The sequence below is a fragment of the Anabas testudineus genome, chromosome 4 (assembly GCF_900324465.2).
Source record: "Anabas testudineus chromosome 4, fAnaTes1.2, whole genome shotgun sequence".
Lineage (NCBI taxonomy): Eukaryota > Metazoa > Chordata > Actinopteri > Anabantiformes > Anabantidae > Anabas > Anabas testudineus.
Window position 1 is genome coordinate 25,632,628 of NC_046613.1, and position 22,130 is coordinate 25,654,757.

Genomic DNA, 22,130 nt, shown 5'->3' on the forward strand with positions numbered 1-22,130 from the left:
AGTTTAGTTTAGTTTAATTCAGTTCAGTTCAGTTTAGTTTAGTTTAGTTTAATTCAGTTCAGTTTAGTTTAGTTTAGTTTAGTTTACTTTAGTTCACTATAGTTTACTTTAGTTTAGTTTAGTTCAGTTTAGTTTAGTTTAGTTTAATTCAGTTCAGTTCAGTTTAGTTTAGTTTAATTCAGTTTAGTTTAGTTTAGTTTAGTTCAGTTCAGTTCAGTTTAGTTTAGTTTAGTTTAGTTTAGTTTACTTTAGTTCACTTTAGTTTAGTTTAGTTTACTTTAGTTTAGTTTAGTTTAGTTTAGTTTACTTTACTTTAGTTTACTTTAGTTTCCTTTAGTTCACTTTAGTTTAGTTTAGTTCAGTTTAATTTAGTTCACTTTAGTTGAGTTGAGTTTAGTTTACTTTAGTTTACTTTAGTTTCACTTTAGTTTAGTTTAGTTTAGTTTAGTTTAGTTTACTTTAGTTTAGTTTACTTTAGTTTAGTTTACTTTAGTTTAGTTTACTTTAGTTTAGTTTAGTTTACTTTAGTTTAGTTGAGTTTAGTTTAGTTTAGTTCACTTTAGTTTAGTTTACTTTAGTTTAGTTTAGTTTAGTTGAGTTTAGTTTAGTTCAGTTTAGTTTAGTTTAGTTTACTTTAGTTTACTTTAGTTTAGTTTAGTTTAGTTCAGTTCAGTTCATTATAGTTCGCTTTAGTTTCGTTCACTTTAGTTTAGTTTAGTTTACTTTAGTTTAGTTTAGTTTACTTTAGTTTAGTTCACTTTACTTTACTTTACTTTAGTTCAGTTTAGTTTAGTTTGTTTCATTTCGTTCGGTTTAGTTCAGTTTACTTTAGTTTCGTTTCGTTTCGTTTCGTGTAGTTTAGTTTAGTGTAGTTTAGTTCAGTTCAGTTTAGTTTGGTTTAGTCAACCACTGGATTTTTCTGAACTTTTCCATTCGGGTTGTCTCCATCTCTGACTTTAACTTGAACTGTTTCTCAGGTTGCTGCATAGAGCTCTGTGCCACCGGACACCTGCCAGCCTCCACCGTACAAGTGAGAGTCGGGGAGGACGCCACCCTGCACTGCCCCCTGCTGGACAACTCCACCACCAACATCAACGCCTCCTCCACGGTCAGCTGGTACAGGAAGGTAGCAGGACAGCGTCCCCACCTGCTGCTTACCTTCAGGCCTACAGACGGCTCCAGTGTGAAGTATGGCTCCAGGGTTCGGCCCAGTAAAGTCTCAGCCGCCACCGACGGGTCTCTGCTGCTGCGCGGCTCCGAGTTCAGCGACTCAGCAGTTTATTACTGTGGGATGAGTCAGGGTCAGGGCGACGAGCAGCAGGGGAACCAGGGGAAGTCAGCTGATCCTGATCATTAGACCTTGAATGGACCATCTGACCTATACTGGACCATCTGACCCATACTGGACCTGACCTTGAAAGGACCATCTGACCCATACTGGACCATCTGACCTTGAATGGATCATCTGACTGATATTGAACCATCTGACCTTGAATGGACCATCTGACCCATACTGGACCTGACCTTGAATGGATCATCTGACTGATACTGAACCATCTGACCTTGAATGGACCATCTGACCCATACTGGACCTGACCTTGAAAGGACCATCTGACCCATACTGGACCATCTGACCCATACTGGACCTGACCTTGACAGGACCATCTGACCCATACTGGACCATCTGACCCATACTGGACCTGACCTTGACAGGACCATCTGACCCATACTGGACCATCTGACCCATACTGGACCTGACCTTGAAAGGACCATCTGACCCATACTGGACCATCTGACCCATACTGGACCTGACCTTGACAGGACCATCTGACCCATACTGGACCATCTGACCCATACTGGACCATCTGACCTTGAATGGATCATCTGACTGATATTGAACCATCTGACCTTGAATGGACCATCTGACCCATACTGGACCTGACCTTGAATGGATCATCTGACTGATACTGAACCATCTGACCTTGAATGGACCATCTGACCCATACTGGACCTGACCTTGAAAGGACCATCTGACCCATACTGGACCAATCTGACCCAAGGACTGACCTTGACAGGCCATGACCATATGGACCATTGACCCATACTGGACCTGACCTGACAGGACCATCTGACCCATACTGGACCATCTGACCCATACTGGACCTGACCTTGAAAGGACCATCTGACCCATACTGGACCATCTGACCCATACTGGACCTGACCTTGACAGGACCATCTGACCCATACTGGACCATCTGACCCATACTGGACCTGACCTTGAATGGATCATCTGACTGATACTGGACCATCTGACCTTGAATGGACCATCTGACCCATACTGGATCTGACCTTGAATGGACCATCTGACCCATACTGGACCTGACCTTGAATGGATCATCTGACAACAGTTTTCCTTTGTTTTGTTGTGAGCTCATTTCATGTCTGCATCAGTTTTCAGTTTATTAGGAACACCCAGCTCACACTAAGTCAGTCCAATCCAGCAGCCCTGCACTAAATCCTCCTTCATGAAGCTGATAATATTGTCTCAGAGGAGTTGAAACTCGGCTAAACATGAAGAATGAATTCATGAAACATCTGTGTTTTTGTATTGCCTTTGTGTTCTCAGTAGTAACGCTTTAATTAACCTACTGTTAACTCTATTAGTCTCTGACATTTGTATTTTCATTTTCAACACAGACGGGAATAAATGTGAGTCTGTCATCTCTTCTTTCACTCTGTGTATGTGGCTCCTAGAATAACAACAGAAATGCTGTTCCAGCCCAGGTCGGTGACTTACAAACACTCACTTGTCCTGTGTTTCCAGGGAAAAGACCAGTTTAAAACTTCCAATATTCCGGTTAAGCGGACGGAGCAGACGTCCACCAACGTTTTTGCCTAAAAAAGTCTGTCACTACAAGTAGAAGTTAAAGTACTAGAACCTGAAGTTACTGATAACATAAATGTACAAGTCCAGTCCAGATGTGTGTAGCCTGAATCCATGAAAACGGCTTCTTAACACTGAGAACTGTTCTTTGTCGAACTGGAATTATTGTCACTCAAAGTCCAATCAGAATCAATACCAGTCCAGAACCTTGGAGCTCCTCATTACCTTAAACTGTCTCCTTGTTCCCTTCCCTTGCATCTTTTCCTCCTATTTAAGACACACTTTTAGAAAAAGGAGACGTCTTTTCAACCATCACCTAAAGTGACTTGAGCTGGAATTATAGAATTCACAGTTAGAATTCTATATATAATATATATAATACGATGCCCATTACTTATAACCTGACTCCTAAATGAGAACTCACACACAGTAAAGTTAATGTTAAAATAGTCAATTAAAAGTCGTATATCAAACATATCAGAATGATTTGAAATCATATTGAGGCCATGAAGAGTGTTTACATGTTAAATGTCCATTTGTTTATCAGCTTTGTATAAAACCCAGGAACGGGTGTAAAAACTAGAACATTTAGTTTTTCATGTTCACGTTTATTCTGTCTTATGAACACAATAATAATATAATATTCAAGGTCCAGGTGGTCGAGGTGTTTTTAATTCTCCTCTGAGCTCATTAGCTTGAAGAGAGGTTTCAGCTCCACAGACTGAAGCTGATCCATGATAATAATAAGAAATAGAAATAAAAACCTGCTGCACTTGTTGCTCTGCGCCTAGCTAACGTTCGCTAGCTACATATCAAGAAAAAGTTGAATAAAGTTTTTTATTTTGATTCTTTTTATTTGTTTGTTTGTTTATGTTGACAAGTGATTTCAATTAATAATAACATCTTGATAATGTGACAATTTAGTAAATATTATAAATATATTAGAATAAAAGTGGAGTTCTATAACTGTGCGACAGTGTAAATGTCAAATATGCAGAATATATATTAAAATAGAAGAGAATTACACCACCAGTAGAAATGACACCATTTCCATGACCAAATTATTTGTGTGGCACATTTCATTGACAAAGAATGGATTCGTCCGTTACTGTGATCTCTGGTTGGTTTTTTTTGGTGATTTCACAGCAGCAGACACCCGGGGACACATTCATCCCATGAGAGGAAATATTAAACCCAGACACACAGGTGGGATGAATAACAGTGTCAACCGTAACAAGATGTGGTCGCGTTACATTAACCAAACACACGAGGTGGAAATATGTAAATAGAAGTTTTCACTGATACAAATATGAGTATTCTGCACAATGGAGGATTTATTGTGTCTCTAACCATGTGATTTTGTCAACCAGTTTATCTGATGAGTAGTCATGGGTGGATTACTGAACACAGACCCCTGGGTCGGGGCCCCTGAATCAAATAAGTGTAAACATTTGTTGCTTCAACTCAGTTAAGAAACAAAAACAGGAAGTGTGTCTGTGCCCATTTTGTCCTGATCCATTTAAGAAGGTCTGTGTAAACGAAGGAACCGGTTTTATGGGACTGTGTTTAACTTGTCCTGTTTTTTAAAGGAGTTTTTAATAGAAACCAGTGAGAGCAGAGAGCCTTAGTGTTCAGTCGATGTTGTTGGCCGTTGGACACATGGATCTCACTTCATGTCAACACTTGAATCAACAACAGAAAAGGGGAAATGTCCTGTTTTTCTGTCCTACACTAACGGACTGAACCAACGGTCGACCTGATCCCAGAGCAGCAGCTTCTCTCCTCTGGAGACTCTGTCGGTTTTCTGCTCCAACAGTTTCTCGTGTTTCTGTTGTCCAGACTCAGAGTCTCTGGATTTCACAGAGGAGATCTGCAGGATTCACACTAGCAGCAGCAAATACAATCTTCCAAGGTAAATCCAAAAATACGACACTTCAGAGCTGTAGTTTGATGAATCTGGATATTTTCATTCAGAATAAAACCACTGGGTGTATTTAAGGCACAGATCAGCATTTTTATTTAAGGTAATAGAACACTATGACGAGGAGCTGATGTTAAGACGTATGTTCATTTGAAATCAAATAACAACTGTAATTGGATCTTTTCGTGTATTAGTACAAACAAAGAATTTCCTAAAGGGAGGTTACTTTAAAGTAAAGTGAGTCATCGGGACTCTTCTATGATTTTCATGTCACTATAACAGCTTTAGGTGGATTTCAGGACTCAGAGCTGATTGTTGGATTGGCCTCGGGATGGACTCAGCAGTGATCTTCATCATCATCCTGGGGTGAGATCACACAGAAACAGACGAACTGCTCCTTTAATCACCTGTCCTGATCCTACCTGTACCCGTTAATTGTCATTTTTCCTGCTCTTGTAGATGTTGGTCTGTTTCAGCCACCAGACAGTCTGGATCCTACTCGATGGTTTTCAGTGCAGGAACTCAGCTGCTGGTGAACGCTGGGGAGGATACTTACAGTCCCAACAACACAACAGGTTGGTTTCTTTACACCTCCGCTTCTTCAAAAACCCCTAAAATGACTAATTCAGATACAAAAAACACGAATCAACAAAGTCACAGCACAAAGTGAAATTCCCAAGTTGTCTGTGAAATAACAGAAACTCTGTAGGTGACACAGAAACGGAAAAACTATGATCCGTGTATGAAGCCCTGGTTCTGGGTTAAACCAGCACTCATTTTTGTGTCTCTGGCACAAACTGAATTCAAAATATATTAACATGCGATGGCTGGAATCTGCAGGCAGCAGCGTTATGAGACCTAATGTGGCCGTAACGATGGATAGACTGTGAGGGAGTGAGCAATAACCAGTCAGCAAACGTTTTAAAAATACAAGTGACTTCTTATTTTTACAGCTGGCTCAGTTTTCAACCTCTGGGTGGACTGTTGTACTGCTGAAGCTCGGCTGACCACTGTTTTATTTAAAACCAACTGTTCAGGAACTGTTGCGTCACGTTTGGCTGCAGCTGCAGCTAAAATCATCAGGACTTACAGTAAGAGGCGTCTCACTTGTGTTTTGTATGTAACATATGCAAAGTCTCTGTCAGATAAGGGCAGTGGCCTGAAACGCTGCTGCGACTCAGACTGTAAGAGGAAGTGACAAATCAAAAAAAAAGTGACATGAAACGGAATCTGGAAAGAGGCGTTTTAATAAACCAAACTGGACTAATGTGTGTTCACAGGTCTGACAGAGGTCTTTCTCACATCCAGCTGCTGCTGTGTTACATTTAATTAGCAGTTTGCTTTAACCTTTAACCTTCAGTTTGATGTCTTCACACAGCCGTGACTTTGTCCTAACATTAAAAGTTCTGTAGTTTCTATGTGCACACACTGTGACAGACAGAATCTCTAAAACGACTTTGTCTCTTAGAACCGAACATGATCCAGGACTCATTGTTCTCTGTGGTTACAAAACTACATCAGCATCAACATCAGTGATTGTTCCCACTAAGTCCGACAGAAACCTGGTACTGATCAGTGACGATCAGCTGAGCTTTACCGACCACACCTCCTCTGTCATCATCAACATCACAAAGATCAGACCCGACTGTACAACACAGCTCATTGTTCAGGCTCTGCTCATATCTGGTCCTGACTCCTGCAGTGTCTTACTGAAGGTGTCACCAGCTGCACCATCAAAGCTCCAGAGGAGGACTGATGTGGATCAGTAAAAAGGACACGTTACACCACTGACTTCATGGAGCTGCTGCATCAGGGTCAAAGTCCGGACTCTGATCTACAGAGTCCGGACTTTGACCCTGATCTCATCCAGGGCTCCAGTCCCTCATCCAGGTCTACAGTCCCTCATCCAGGGCTCCAGTCTCTCATCCAGGGCTACAGTCCCTCTCGCTCACTGCCCTCTGACAGTGAACCACATCTTGTGGTCCCCTCACCTCCAAAGATCCCAATTTTGGACCTCAGTGGTTCCACGATGGTGGACCGACCTCCCCGTCTCTGTAGCTCAGCTCACTCTTAATTTTGGAAACAGAACTATTGTGAATGTGTCTCTGCTTAAAACCTTAAAAACCTCTTTTCAGAGCTCTTCACTTTGACGTTCTTCTCCTTGCTTTAGATATTTTGCCTTGTTCCTCACTTTTAACATCTGAATGTCCTCCAGATGTTTCCTGGTGAGTCTGTACCTACCACACATAAAACCAGACAGACTGAAAAAGCCAGGGTTCTGTCTTTATTCGAATTTAAAAAGAACCACAGTTCAACAAGTCAGCACAAAATGCTGACTCACTGGTTTCTGGTTTCTCCATCACTTTGAAAAACTCGACCTCCTTCTCTCGTCAGGTTCCTCCGTTGGTCCGACTGTTCACATCCTGACTTCACCGCGACATCAGGATCCGGGATCTCCTCACCTGCTGGTCTGTCTCCTCACTGGGTTAAACTCACCTGCGCAGAACATCCTCTGGTGGGTCAATGATACGGTGGTGATGTCAGCAGGTTCCACTGTGTCACTGATGATGTCAGAGGAGGGTGGGGCTTACAGCACATCTTCGGTGTGGGAGGTGTCAGCAGCAGACTGGAGCTCCAGGTCCACGTACTGGTGTGGGACGATCCAGGAGAGACGAGTTTACAGACAGAGACTCTGCTCACAGGGCTGATTGAGATTTTTAGCTGCTATAATGTGAGATCTCGGCCCCTGAGTGTTTGTTCATGTTCCTGCAGCTAAAAGATGCACAGATGAGAACCAGAACCAGACCCGTGGAACAAATGTGGACGAAACCTCATTTATTTATGTTCAGCGGCTTTTAAAAAACTCACCGTCTGTACTGTACTGTCTTCCTGCAGTACTCGTAGAGCATGTAGTTTGTAGTTCAGCATGAGTAAAGATTGTGAAGTACTTGAACCTTTATTTGGGTGGAGTTTGTGAACTTCAACCACCTCTCAGTTTCCTCCTACAGTCTCTTATTTCTGCTTTTGAGGAAGAAGCAACAGCAGCAGTCACACGGGCCCCACATGTCTCAGGAGAGCAAATACAGTTAAATACAGACAGGATCAATAACGGTGACGATGATGCTCTCTCTGTTAACGTTAGTGATGGCAGCCCCTCATCACCACGTGTTTGGTGCATTCAGGGACAGTACAGAGTATAGGCCATCTGTGTTTCTGAAACAGTAACAGAGGCTGCTAATTCTCATAAACAGGAATAACTAATGAGAGTTAATTCCAGCTCTGAGATTAAAACTGATCATAATCATAAAAACCTCTAGAAGAAAGAAAACCAGACACCGGGAGTGAGTTCTATCAGCTCTACTTTACTGTACACGTGATGTTAAATCCTGCCTCAGACTGAAACATCCTGCTGCTGTTACAGAGTCCTGCAGGAGTCCAACTCTCGGCTTCGCTTCACTTTGCTTCACTGATATGATCAATGAAAATTAAACAATACATGCAAAGATACACATGCAACAGCTGAAACTGCTACACTGTCACTTTAAATGTCTGCCTTCCAAATAAAAAAGGTACAAGTATACTCATCAAACACAAAAAAACACCATTTACAGTTCGGGCCCGCCCACCTCGAAACTGCCAAAATCTCCCTCAGAGGCAGAGATAAATACAAGCAAAATATTCATGTTGTACAGAAGAGTATAGAAGTAAATCAAATATACAGTTTACATGCTTTTACCATGACAGCTATTAATCCAGTGTGCTCCAAGAAGTTCCAAACACCTCAGTGCAGCAGAAGACTCGTGTTTCTTCCTAATTATTTAAAGAGGAGCCAAACACAAACTCCACTCAGCAGCAGAAGTTTACCTGTTCAGACGGAGCACTGATGATTGACGATCACTCGTCGTCTTGATCCAACACTGGCCCTTTAACTGTCTTTGCCGTTGCTGTCTGACTTTCTGCACGTGCATAAATACACCTGCAGTTTTAACGTCCTGTCAATCTGCTGATCATCACCTGACAGCAAACACCGGCAAATCTAGGCTGAGGGTTTGGTTCCTCTTTAAAAAGGGACAAATGTTCCTCTTCACAATCTAAGATTTTGTACGGTGGCTGAGACGAAACAAAAAGCACAACAGCCTGAGAAACCCGGGGAAAACATCCATTTGTTATGCAGTGGGAAGGTGTGAGGGATTGGTCTCTTTTACTATATATATCACCCTTAGCTCCTACAGCTCCACATATATTACTCGGACATTTTTACAAACAGCTGGTTTCCCAAATCAAACATATGGTTATGGTTAGTGTCCACATGTCCCAGATCTGCACAGGCCTCAGTGAGAGTACTGAAAACTTCCAGAAAGCCGCCATGTCCTCCATCACAGTGTTTATGTGACTGGGTAAAGCTGCTTTTCAATAACCTGATCCTAAACCTTGGTATAAAACACATCACTGAAGTATTTAACTGTCCTCATGTTGACACTTGATAAACGCACCCTGAACTCTCATCAAAGTTGTCAGTCCGATCTCTAAATCAGCAAACGACACCTGACATGTTCCTCTGATTCAAGCTGCAGTGCTGTTTGGGCGTCTGCGCCGGCTGCAGGTTCCCTAAAAAACGAGGAACCCCGTCGGCCTGCTCGTCTCATCTCGTTATTTCCTTTCAAGAGATGTCTGCGTCAGTTTGATCGTTTTGGAAGCCCCTGTAGAAAAAGAGGTAGAACGTGTGGTTTCAGATCAGATGAAAGGGTTGGATCTTCAACAAAGGTCAAAGGTCAAATTTGGTATTTTGGACGTCTGATCACTGAACGTGTGTCTGGTTTTAAGGAGCTGTAAGGATGTGAGTAATCTGTCTAAAACCAAACTATGTGCAGTGCAAACAGGAAGTCCTCATCACTGCTGATAAAGTGTAAACAGCACAAAGTTTTACTAGAAGCTTTACGAACACAACACGTTAGCTGAATGCGAGCTACGCTGTCTACTCATACGGTCAGTGGGTGTCAAGAGTAAAGAGTAGAAAGGATAAAAAAGTCCAAGCTAATTGTCTCTTTGAGAACCAGAAATGTCCAGTTTGTCCTCTCAGAGCAACATCAAAGCCAGAACACACAAGCTGTGAAACTAAAAAGGCTGCAGAGGAAGAAGAAGCTCTCCCCGTCCCTCACTTCAGTGTCCATGCAGACGTTTTACCCAAGTATATTAAAATACAATCAATCAGCTCCGTCCTGAGCATCCGAGGAAAAGTACTGTACCAGGAGAAGAAGAAGCCAGAGAGGAGACCACAGTTCCCATTTGTCCCATATCAGAACCTAAACTGGTGGTAGACCACAGGTCAGACTGGTCCCAGTTTCCTCAGCTCTGATAATATGAACATGCAAAAGGGTAAAGTAATGACCGGTTGGTCTCTGCACTGTACGTCTACTGTGCGTCGATATTCCATTAATAAAACCTGCCTGCACAGTCATCCTGATCAAATCGACCTTTCTTTCAAAAACACAGACTTCTCTGAGTGGCCCCAAACCTTTGAACTTAGGTCCACACAGACGATATGATGTGAACTGGGGAACTGGGCAGAGCAGCTGTGCAGCATCAACACAGTAGAATAAAACTAAATAAAGATCCGTGCTTGAACAATAAAATGTGTTTTAGCAGTTGTTGGACTCCAGCGTTGCTTGGTGCAGCTGTTTCTTCAAAATGCACCAAGGTTGTTCCTTTTTAATTTTCATAGTGAAATCTGATCACAATGCAGCAAATTAGCTCAATATGAGCTGTGAACTTAGAAACCAGGTGTCTCATTCTAGATGTTCTACCAGCCCAACGCTGGGTTCATTTGTTGATCACTTCAGTACAAACTGTGCTAAGAAGAAGTCGGCACGTCATTTTAAAGTGGTTGTTTTGTGAAATGATTTGGATGCTTAACATGTTTTAAAAAAGCAGTGTGGTCTCATTGAAAGCGTCAGATTTTGCGCATCATGCTGCATGTGTGTCATATTGTTTAAAGCATAATTATGTGCAGCCTTTGAGCTTTTAATTCAGTCTGAGATATGGTGAATATTAACAGTCGCTATTATCTCAGCTCAGGAGACCAGCTGCAAACCCTACTGTCATAATATCAATAATCAACGTTTAGCTCACAGCTAGAGAACTAGCATTTTGCTTACAACACGTGCACTTGACCTTTTTAATAAATGTCTCTGAATACCTTTATTTGATGGCAAGGCACATACAGTGGAGCGCGTTGGGAACGTTTCTGAACGTCAGTCTAAATGATGTGGAGAGGCGTTTCTTTACTTACTTATCCAGAGTAAAATGAGCAGATATGAAGTCCTGATATGAGACAAATGCTTGTTGATTTGATTTCCTGAATGTTCTTCGGCCTCCACAGAAAAACCAGCAGCTGAAAACTGCCTCAGTCAGAACGTAGCTGTTAGCATGTTAGCGAAGCAGCTGGGCTACAGAACTGGAAGAATTTGTCGTACAGATGAACTTAAATTAGATTTGACTTCAATTTGGTCCCGATCGGTGATTGGAGATGTTTGTGAAGACCTACTAAAGCTCATTCTTTGTGCGACTGTGTGAAACTAAAGCAGAGAGGTCTGACAGGTGTTCACTGGCAGTGGGCGGTCTTACTGGCGGCGTCCGCCTCCTGCACGAAGCCGTTGCTGAGGCTGCTGGGACTCGGGGGTGTGGGCAGGGTGGACGCTGTCTCCACCCTGGAGGCAGGCTCTACCACAGAGAAGCTCTTCTGTGGCAGCCGGGGTTGCACCAGCTTGGTTTTGGGAAGGACAGACGCCTGTTTCAGCCCGTCGGCTCTCAGCGGTGGCCTGCTCGGGTTGGTGGCGTCAGAGCTTGGCGGTTTGGGGCTGCGAGGAGGGGAGGGGCTCAGGGCAGTTTGGTCAGCGGGCTTTAAGTCGTCATCCTGCGGCAGCTGCTGCTCTGGGGGCGGGGCTTCTTTGCCATCAGGGATGGGGTCTGTGCACTCAGGAGCTGGGTCCTGCTGCATGCTGCTCTGCCTGGAGGCCCCTGATCCTGGAATCTCACAGCTGTCGGTGCGGCGCCGCGAACCCTCGTGCATCCGACTGGTGGCAACGACAGCCTTCATGGCAGCCTGACAGCACACACACACACACACACACACACGAGTCAGTTGATTCCTTACGTGGATGTGTCAGTGCTGTATCAGCTTCTTGTTGTTTTCACTGAGCGCTCACCTTGAGTTTACGTCGAGCATTGAACTCCTGTAGTTTCCTCTGGGTTGTGTCCATATGGGAGAAGCGAGCGGCTTTACCCAGAACCCAGGGGTGCTGCAGAGCCTCCTGGACACTGAGGCGTTTGTGGGGGTCGAGGACAATCAGCTTACTGACCTGCAGACAGACAAATTCAGACTGCCTGTAAAGACAGAAACCTCCAGGGAGAACCTTATTATACCTTTGGTATACCTATACGTCTCACAGAATTAGTCACAAATACAACTGCTGATTTACTAAAATATGGGAGTTGTTTTACTGTATGTTTCAGTGGCTCTTGTGTATATGTACTCTACACGTGGTAGAATTGACATTATACACATAATAATATACAATAAAAGGAAAACACCTTGTCTGGACAGCAGCTGGACTCACCAGATCCTTGGCATTGAGGGAAACCTCGTCCCACCACGGAGACACAAACTCGTAGTCGCAGTTGAGGATGCGGCTGTACATGTACTGATCCCCCCGGGGGTCAAAGAAGGGCTCGAACCCACAGAGTCTGGAGAACAGGAAGCAGGTCAGTTCAGGCTTTTCAAAATGATCAGAAAATAAAGTACATGTACCACCAAACTGTATTTAAGTACATTGCTCGAGTAATCAAGCAATGTACTTAATACCAAAGTGCCTTCAGCCCCTCCCCTTCTCCTTTTCATCGTGGGAAATTATAAATCAATAAAATCAATTCCCTTTCTGTGCAGAAACACTAAAAGTCTGTCATTAAAAAGTTGACCTAAAACTTACTTTAGGTTCTTCCTCAGCCTCCACTCTCCTGAACGTTAATTATTTGTTTCACCTGTGTGTTCCCGTTCCTTTAAAAGCCCCCTCCAGTCTTTGTTTGTCACTGGTTTGTTAAACTATACACAGGATTTGTTTGCACGTGGACCCTCTCACGGACTCTCTCGTGGACTCTCTCATAGACTCTCTTGTGGACTCTCTCACGGACTCTCTCACGGACTCTCTTACAGACTCTCTTGTGGACTCTCTTGCGGACTCTCTCACGGACTCTCTTACAGACTCTCTTGCGGACTCTCTCACGGACTCTCTTACAGACTCTCTTGTGGACTCTCTCACGGACTCTCTCACGGACTCTCACAGACTCTCTCACAGACTCTCTTGTGGACTTTCTCGTGGATTCACCACTGTTTGTTTCACCCTGGATCTTGCCCCTGTTTTTTGGACTTTGAGTTGGTTTTCCTGTCTCTTGCTGTGATTTTTGTTGGTACTTTGTATTTTGAGTTAGTTTGTTGGGTTTTGTCTGCATTAGAGCAGTTATTAGTGAATACTTTGCCTTGTGTCTGTGATTTTTGTTGGTCCCTCTGTAGTTAGTTTGTATTTTGGGTTTTCTGTTGGTACTATTTGGTGTATTTGACCTGCGTTAGTGCAGAGGGTTTTTGGTCGTCACTTTGTTTGTTACTTTGCTCTTCACCACATTTCGGGTCTCTTTAGTTTGTCACTTTGTTTCACTGCTTGTCAGTTTCTGTCGTGATTCCCCGTCTAGTTGGTTCCCTGTGTCTTCTGTTTTTAGACCAGGTTGTAATAAAATCCCTTTGTTATATATTCAACATAACTTCTTAAGAAACCAGAAACCAGAATAGTTATTCTGATAGAAATGAGTCAGTATTGAAAAGTGTGTGTGTGTGTGTGTGTGTGTGTGTGTGTGGACTGGCAGCGAGGTGTTAATGGACTCACAGGATGTACAGGATGACGCCCACCGACCACATGTCCACCTCAGGCCCATACGCGTTTCCCCGCAGGATCTCTGGAGCTGCAGACAGAGGAGCCAGATGGCTGAAACAAGCTCGAACTGACAGTCATCTGAAATCCCACAGAGTGGAGCCTGCAGTGAAGGCATCACTGCCTGCTTCAGGACACCACAGCAACACGGGCCTTCACTGCTTCTGTGACTAACACTACCAAGTACTGTGATCCTCTACCACCCACTACAGCTACTACACAATGTTATACTGGTACGAATAAATGATGAAGAATACTTTATTGATCCCACGGAGAAATCGTGGTTGGACAGCTGCCAGACAGTACATGTCGGCGCTACTACTGGGTTTCAGTGTCTTGTCCAAGGACACCTCAGCAGGTAGCCAGGGGACTTCTGTGTACTCACCGCAGTACCCAGGAGTACCACAGACGGTCTTCATGGTCACCTGGTCATCAATGATTTTGGAGAGACCGAAGTCGGCTGAAAGACACGAGACGTTTTACTGAGCAGAAGTAAAATAAAGACCCGTTCTTCTCCCTTTACAGTAACTGTGGAGGGTTTCAGATAAAAAACCTGGTTTTGCATTGATGTGTTTTTCTATTTAAAGAGAAACGAGTGGGTGAAGCAGAGCAGGGTGGAGGTGGAGGCAGGGAGCTGTTGGTGGAGGCTGAATGTGAACTGTTCGACCATCTGGAGACTTCTCCAGATGACACTGAGCCAACACTGGGCTCCCCGGGCCACTGCAGCCTGTGTGCCACATTCGAGTACATCGTTCGGGTTAAAAAGTCGGTGTGTTCAGTTGTCAGCATACACACTCACACCCTGCTCCAACCAAACAGACCACGCTCCTTCCACTGACAGCAACTCAACGATCCGGACAGGAGCCCTGCTGAATGGAAGCAGCTGTTTGTTACCTATCTTCAGAGGCGCGTCCAGCGACAGGTCAGCGTACAGCAGGTTCTCAGGTTTCAGGTCCCGATGCACCACGCCGTTCTCGTGTAAATACTGAAACACACAAACATCACAGGGTTACCACGTGCACAGAGCGTTGGGGGTGGGGGAGGGAGCTGTGGAGGACCTGGCAGGATGGACTGAAACTGTGAACTGACAGATGGTCTCTTCCTACAGCTCCCAGCATCCCCTCCTGCTCTCTGAAACCTCACTTCCTGCTCCCAGAGTTTAACCTGATCCTGAATCATTTTTGAACGTGACACAGCCTGCGCTCATCATTTATTCTTCAGGGTTCTCTCCTCCCCACCTTGTCCCCGTCTGTGTTTCACATGACAACATATCACAACGTAGTTTGTCCCGATGTTCGGAGGAGACCGAGCCGTGAACCGGCTTCAGCTGTTCTACTGTTCTCTGGTCGGCGGTGTTTCCACACACTCACACGTAAATAGGCGTATGTTTCCCTGCGTGGTGAATGTAGGTCAGTGTGTGTGTGTGAGTGTGTGAGTGTGTGTGTGTGTGTGTGTGTGTGTGTGTGTGTGAGTGTGTGAGTGTGTGTGTGTGTGTGTGTGTGTGTGTGTGTGTGTGTGTGTGTGTGTGTGTGTGTGTTAATCCTCTCTGGTTTTAATCTGTTCAGCAGCAGGATGGAAGCTGCTGTTACATAAGAGACCTGCAGCTGCTGCCATGTGCAACAACACTGTCGGCTGCCAGCAACACCTACAATTGCACCAACTAAACCAACTACAGCAACTAAACCAGCTGCAGCAACTAAACCAACTAAACCAACTGCAGCAACTAAACCAACTACAGCAACTAAACCAGCTGCAACAACTAAACAAACTACAGCAACTAAACCAACTACAGCAACTAAACCAGCTGCAACAACTAAACAAACTACAGCAACTAAACCAGCTGCAACAACTAAACAAACTACAGCAACTAAACCAGCTGCAACAACTAAACCAGCTGCAACAACTAAACCAGCTGCAGCAACTAAACAAACTACAGCAACTAAACAAACTGCAGAAACTAAACCAGCTGCAGCAACTAAACAAACTGCAGCAACTAAACCAGCTGCAGCAACTAAACAAACTGCAGCAACTAAACCAACCGCAGCAACTAAACCAACCGCAACAACTGCAACACATTGATTCAAACACATGTATTGAATCAACTGAATTGAATGAATTACATGATCGATCATTTGAGACACGTCTCAGCCTCAGTTTCAACAAACCTCCCAGAAATATTTCAAGCCACAGGTGCCTGTGATCCCCTGAGTTTGTCTTGTCAGGCAGAGCGTCCTCTCATTATTACTAATATTTCCGCTCACACGGTGCAACTTTGTGTCAGTGAACGCCTCGTGGTTTCTAACATCACATGTTGACATTTGAATATGATTCTGAGCCACGTTGACGTTTGATTAATCTGCAGTCGAGCAGGAAGCTTGTGATTCATCAGCTGGAGGAGGATCGACTCCTACATGTAGCTGATCACCCTTAAAGGAGCAGTTCAGTCTGTGCTCAAGAGAAACTTGTAGACAAGTAAAGTCCTGAATTCAAATATATATTGTTGGATGAGAAGCATTAAGGAGTCGTAGCTGGTAAAGGTAGAAATGATTTGACTGATATCTCAACTTCTTTTAACTGAGTTTATTTTAGTTTGAACAATAGGAATCTGCACAGTAACTGAAGCTGTTAGATACCAGTACACGTAGTAGAGTAGAACTAGTAGAAGTATAAAGTATTCAAATTCCAACTTGGACTGTACCTTCTATTGCATTTACAGTTTTGTTCTTTATTCTTTTTACAAAAGCTTCTGTTTCCTCTTTGACATTTAAAGCACATTTCATTTCACCACAACTGATCATACAGTCAAACTTCTGTTCTATTCTCTGTGTGCAGCTGCAGAGACTGAGCCCAGAGGACAGTGAGCACTAATCTAATGAGCAGAGGGATGGATGCAGGGCATTGATCCACGCTGACTGCTGCGACACTCAGACTCGGATCTGGATTTTCCTGAAACCGGGAGCAGACAGTGAATGTGGCAGACTTACCGCCACAGCCTCCAGGATCTGTTTGATGACGTGAGCAGCGTCTCTCTCACTGTAGTAGCCTCGCTCCACGATCCTAGAAACAGGAAAACACGGTGTTTACAGCTGAACGACCCGGTTCTGAAACGTTGTGTCGGACATTTCTCTTGTTCATCGGCTCCAGGTCATTTTTATCCCACTGAAACAAACCGACTTCCTGCCTGTGACACATCTGCAGCCTGGTTTCACCTGGTCAGGGTTAAACAACACACACCTTCATCAGTTACCTGCACACACTCGCTCACACCTGGCTCCGCTCAGCCCGGTTGCTCTCACTGTCAGTCCACCTTCGCAGACTCGTTTCTAGAGTCGTACTTCTCAGCAGTCTGTTCTTTGGATTCCTGTTTGGACTGTGTCTTGTCCCCAGGACTGACGAATACTGATCCGTCTTATTTGACTCTGTGGTGATGTCCCTGCCTTAGATTCTCACCATAAGAAACGTGATGCTTCTCACTGGTGTCCGCCTGACACACGTGTAATGAAACTATTCAGTGTTTGTTTGACACCTGCAGCAGCTGCTCTGTGTAGAAGAAGCTGCTTCAATGAAAGAGACCGGAGTCAGGACCCACCGCATGTGGAGACAGGAGACACACAAAGTGCTGTTCAAAGCCTGCATCGGTCATATTTCAACATGCGGATCTTCACCAAGCTCCTCTGGGAGAGTTTGAATCTTCACACGCAGGAACAGATCTGACGCAGCTGTCAGAAGCGACGTGAAGTTAGTCTCAGTCTAGAAAAGTCCAATTTAACTTTAAATTGAATCCTTAAGGTAAAATATAGATACACAGACAATCACAGACAGCTAATCAGCTCAGACATTTGCAGAAATAGAAAATGATAGCAGTGCTTAGCTTAGCTTAGCATTAAGGCTGCAGACTGCCAGCCTGGTTCATGAAGGTGTTGCATAGACCGGCAAAAACAACGGGGGGTGGCTGCAGAGGGACTAACCTGCTGGAACTGTTTTTTCTCTGCGGGGACAAGGTGACTTCCTGGAGTTTCTACCTGGAAATCTCAAGGGAACATAAGTTTCCAGGAAGTCACTTCACCCAGAGACAAACACTCCCTGCTAACATGTTCAAAAAAAGAATCACTGAGTCAAACCTACGTTGAGTTTATTAGGAACAGCTGTCTAAACTACACCAGGACTGAATGTTGAACGAATGGTGAAGCAGTTTTTATTCAGAGAGGAGCTGGTAATTTGACCGGTCCTCCTGGTCCTTCACATGTTTTGAGCTGTGCTGGATTCAGTCTTCACACAGCCCAGATCAATGATACCAGCATACTGAACTGTGTGTGTACCTGTCAAACAGCTCTCCTCCAGTCACCAGCTCCAGCACCAGAGCGATGTCGGTGTCCGTCTCAAAAATCTCCTTCAGCTGAATCTGAACCGAAACAGTCAGAAAACAGGTTTTACAGCAGATTGTGTGTATCTGTGTGCTGAGGGTGTGTGGATGGATGGATGGATGGATGGATGGATGGATGGATGGAATAGATGGATGGATGGAATAGATGGATGGAATGGATGGATGGATGGATGGATGGATGGAATAGATGGATGGATGGATGGAATAGATGGATGGATGGAATAGATGGATGGATGGATGGATGGAATAGATGGATGGATGGATGGATGGATGGATGGAATAGATGGATGGATGGAATAGATGGATGGATGGATGGAATGGATGGATGGATGGATGGAATGGATGGATGGATGGATGGATGGATGGAATAGATGGATGGATGGAATAGATGGATGGATGGATGGATGGATGGATGGATGGATGGATGGAATAGATGGATGGATGGATGGATGGAATAGATGGATGGATGGATGGATGGATGGATGGATGGATGGAATAGATGGATGGATGGATGGATGGGATGGATGGATGGATGGATGGATGGATGGAATGGATGGATGGATGGATGGAATAGATGGATGGATGGATGGAATAGATGGATGGAATAGATGGATGGATGGATGGAATGGATGGAATGGATGGATGGATGGATGGATGGATGGAATGGATGGATGGATGGATGGATGGATGGAATAGATGGATGGATGGATGGATGGAATAGATGGATGGATGGATGGATGGAATATGACACAGTGTGACTGTACAAGACGAACAGCAGATTCACAGCTATTCCCAGATACGGTGCTTAATCACAGAAAGGTTCCAGTTCATCATTATGTAAAACAGTGACAGACACTCACGATGTTTGGGTGGGAGAGACGCAGCAGGACGCCGATTTCAGTACGAACTATTTTCTTGTCGATCTGAAAGTGCAACAACATGAAAGTGCTCACAATCTGGGAGAAGCTAGCCTGGTTCACAGCTGGCCCCAGGGTACACACATGTAAACCCCCCCCCCCAACAGACAGATAGTGGCAATAATGGGATTTTAGAAGAAAACCTATATTCTGGTGAAGGACTGAGGCAGGAGTGAGAAGAGCTACAGCAGAAAGGGAATGAACATGTCTGATCTTTGGCACATCAACATCTTGCACATGACGTGCACAGAAGTTAGAATTCCACAGTTACACTAACATTTTACCGTGTGGAGCTTCTGAGCTTTTTCAGAGCCAATGCTGTCGACTTAATTCAATCATCTCATTTACAGAACGCTTTCAGAGCAGTTGTAGTTGTAGTTGGATTTGAACAAGATAAAGGTAATTTTCCCCATTTCTCTACATTCAACAGCACAAAGTGAAAACAAAAGTCAAATGTCTACTGGGACTCTAAATCTTCCTTTGACCTCTGTCTTGCTGCTAGTGACAGGTCACTGACCGTTTTCTTGAGGACTTTGACCGCGTAGCGTTTCTGAGTCTGTTTTTCTTCGCAGCGGTAAACAACGGACGTCGCTCCTCTGCAAGAAAACACAAAACAACAAGGTGTTAAACCTGAAGGCTGCTTGATGACTTAGTATTGGCCTCTAGTAATACTGTAAGAAATCTCAGAGTTATCTTTGATCAGGATATCTCCTTCACTTCATACATCAAAGAAATCTCTAGAACTGCCTTTTTTCACCTGAGAAACATTAAAGTTAAAATTAGGAGCATCCTGTCCCAAAGTGATGCTGAAAAACTAGTCCATGCATTTGTTACTTCCAGACTGGACTATTGTAATTCATTATTAATAGTTTGTCCCAATAACTCATTAAAAAGCCTCCAGTTAATCCAAAATGCTGCAGCCAGAGTTCTGACTGAAAATTAGTAAGAGAGATCATATTTCTCCTACGTTAGCTTCTCTCCATTGGCTCCCTGTAAAATCCAGAATTGAATTTAAAATTCTTCTCCTCACTTATAAATCCCTTAATAATCAGGCTCCATCTTATCTTAAAGAACTCATAGTTCCATATCTTCCAAGCAGAACTCCACGTTCTCAGACTGCAGGTTTACTTGTGGTTCCTAGAGTTTCCAAATGTAGAATGGGAGGCAGAGCCTTTAGCTACCAAGCCCCTCTCCTGTGGAACCAGCTCCCAGTTCAGGTTCTGGAGGCAGACACCCTCTCTACATTTAAGACTAGACTTAAAACTTTCCTTTTTTATAAAGCTTATAGTTAGAGATGGATCAGGTGACTCTGAACCATCTCTTAGTTATGCTGCTATAGGTTAGTCTGCTGGGGGAACTCTACTGATACACTGAGCTCCTCTCCTCTCTCCTTTCTCCTCTATTCATTCAAATTCTACCATTTCATATCATTAACTTTGTGTCTTCTCTCTCCTGTAGTTGTGTTTCCTCCCCTCTGTCTCCCTCTCTCTGTTCTCCTCTGCAGGTTTCCTCCTCTTTGGAGCTGTATATCTCCAGAGGCAGATGGCCGCCCACCCTGATCCTGGTTCTGTTGGAGGTTTCTTCCTCTAAAGGGAGTTTTTCCTCTTCACTGTCTCCTGGTGCAATAATCCTGTAGCCTTAAATTTATGCCTAAGAAATGTCCTAATACTTAGTTTTAGCCTAATATGACATGTTATGACTCAGTTTCTCTTCTCTTCTGTCCTGCAATCAAGGATTACGCTGAGTGATCAAGAGTTCTGTCATTTGAAGTGTGTTTGTAAATCATTAAAAGGTCGAACACAGTTGACTCGTCTCTGTGCTGCTGTGTTCTCAGCGATGTCAGCTCTCTTTTTATTAGCTTATATAAAAACACAGGTGGAACAATTCATCCAAGCAGCTTTTTAACACTGTCCCAATTTTCCTGAATCATGCTGCCACTAATAACCAAACATGGTTATTACACCAAGAAAATGTCTTATTTTTGAAGATCGTTGCTAATTTAGCTTCACTCACACATCACACACGTTTGCATATTTCTGTATTTGCAGCGTACATCATATATCATATCTGCTGTATTATTACAGCCTATCTATTAAAGCCAAGTTGATCATATGCCACATGTGACACCTCTGGTTTTTGGGGTACACTTCCTGTTTGGTGCTAACCACGCCCTCCCAGGTGAGGTCACAAGCATCCTGTTACGTTAGCAGTTGGTTCTGAGGTTGTTCAAGGCAGAACTAACAGAATTCACCTTGTTCTTCTGGTGGTTCTGAACTCGGTGTGTTGGTGCAGCAGCTGCTTTGGTGATGAATTAAGTTTTATTAGTATGTGAAACTCTGCTCTGTGTTTATTAACTCTCACCTTTACCTGTTTCTGTCTGATAATTACGTCACAATATTCCTGTCTGCTGATTGGTTTGTTGTCATGACAGGAACCCTGCCGGTCTGGTCCTGGTCCACTTGGAACCACATCCCAGTTGGACCCACTACAGGACTACATATAACCCCGCTGTCCCCGTTTGTTTTTGCCTAGCCCCGGACCCCAGGTGGATCACATGGACCCCTCATGAAAGCCACTTTGTGGGGAATGAGGGGTTCATATGAGCTCGCCAGTTTCCCCCTGAACCCCCCAGTAAAGTGGTCCAGACCTGCCCAGCTCGGAGCTCAAGGTGTAGAACTCTTCCACTGTCCCGTCCCGTCTCGACCCGTCCACCCAGAACTCCACCGGCTCCGAACCAGGCCGGGATGTAGGCATGATGAAATCAGGACCAACAAGGGCCAGGAGCAAATCCAAGATCGGCACCGGGTACGGTTCAGACCGGGTCAGGCGCGACCAGGAACCAGGAGCAGAAGAGTAGCCTAATCCAGATCAGATTTCAGCTTCAAATCCAGCTCGGTAAAACCCAGATTAGATGAGCAGAGGGGGGATGATTCATGATCCTGACGGGCTTTAATCCAGACCAGCAGCAGGATCCGCCTGTTCCTTCAGACTCTCCACCAGGACCGTTTGTCAGACAGAGGGATCAAAAGAGGGAAACATCTGGATC

The 22,130-nt window shown here is 44.2% G+C and overlaps 1 protein-coding gene and 1 long non-coding RNA gene across 3 annotated transcripts; both read right to left on the bottom strand.

Moving 5' to 3' along the window:
- Window positions 1-861: 861 nt before the first annotated feature.
- Window positions 862-3,284, bottom strand: LOC113150746. 2 transcript variants are annotated; one of them, XR_003297684.1, is made up of 3 exons: window positions 2,361-3,284; window positions 2,164-2,271; window positions 862-2,011 (listed from the first exon to the last, which is right to left on the bottom strand). It is a non-coding gene; the product is annotated as an uncharacterized LOC113150746 (long non-coding RNA). The 2 variants fall into 2 exon arrangements; XR_003297683.1 differs by having other exon boundaries at window positions 2,164-2,314; window positions 2,350-3,284.
- A 6,091-nt stretch (window positions 3,285-9,375) lies between these two features.
- Window positions 9,376-21,850, bottom strand: LOC113150716 (calcium/calmodulin-dependent protein kinase type IV-like). Its single transcript, XM_026343365.1, has 12 exons — window positions 21,732-21,850; window positions 19,602-19,680; window positions 19,028-19,090; window positions 18,103-18,185; window positions 16,768-16,840; window positions 14,678-14,768; window positions 14,169-14,243; window positions 13,739-13,814; window positions 12,422-12,548; window positions 12,011-12,163; window positions 11,430-11,907; window positions 9,376-9,505 (listed from the first exon to the last, which is right to left on the bottom strand). Exons 1-12 carry the CDS (start codon window positions 21,836-21,838, stop codon window positions 9,456-9,458), a joined length of 1,455 nt encoding a protein of 484 aa, XP_026199150.1. The 5' UTR covers window positions 21,839-21,850; the 3' UTR covers window positions 9,376-9,455.
- Between the last annotated feature and the right edge of the window lie 280 nt (window positions 21,851-22,130).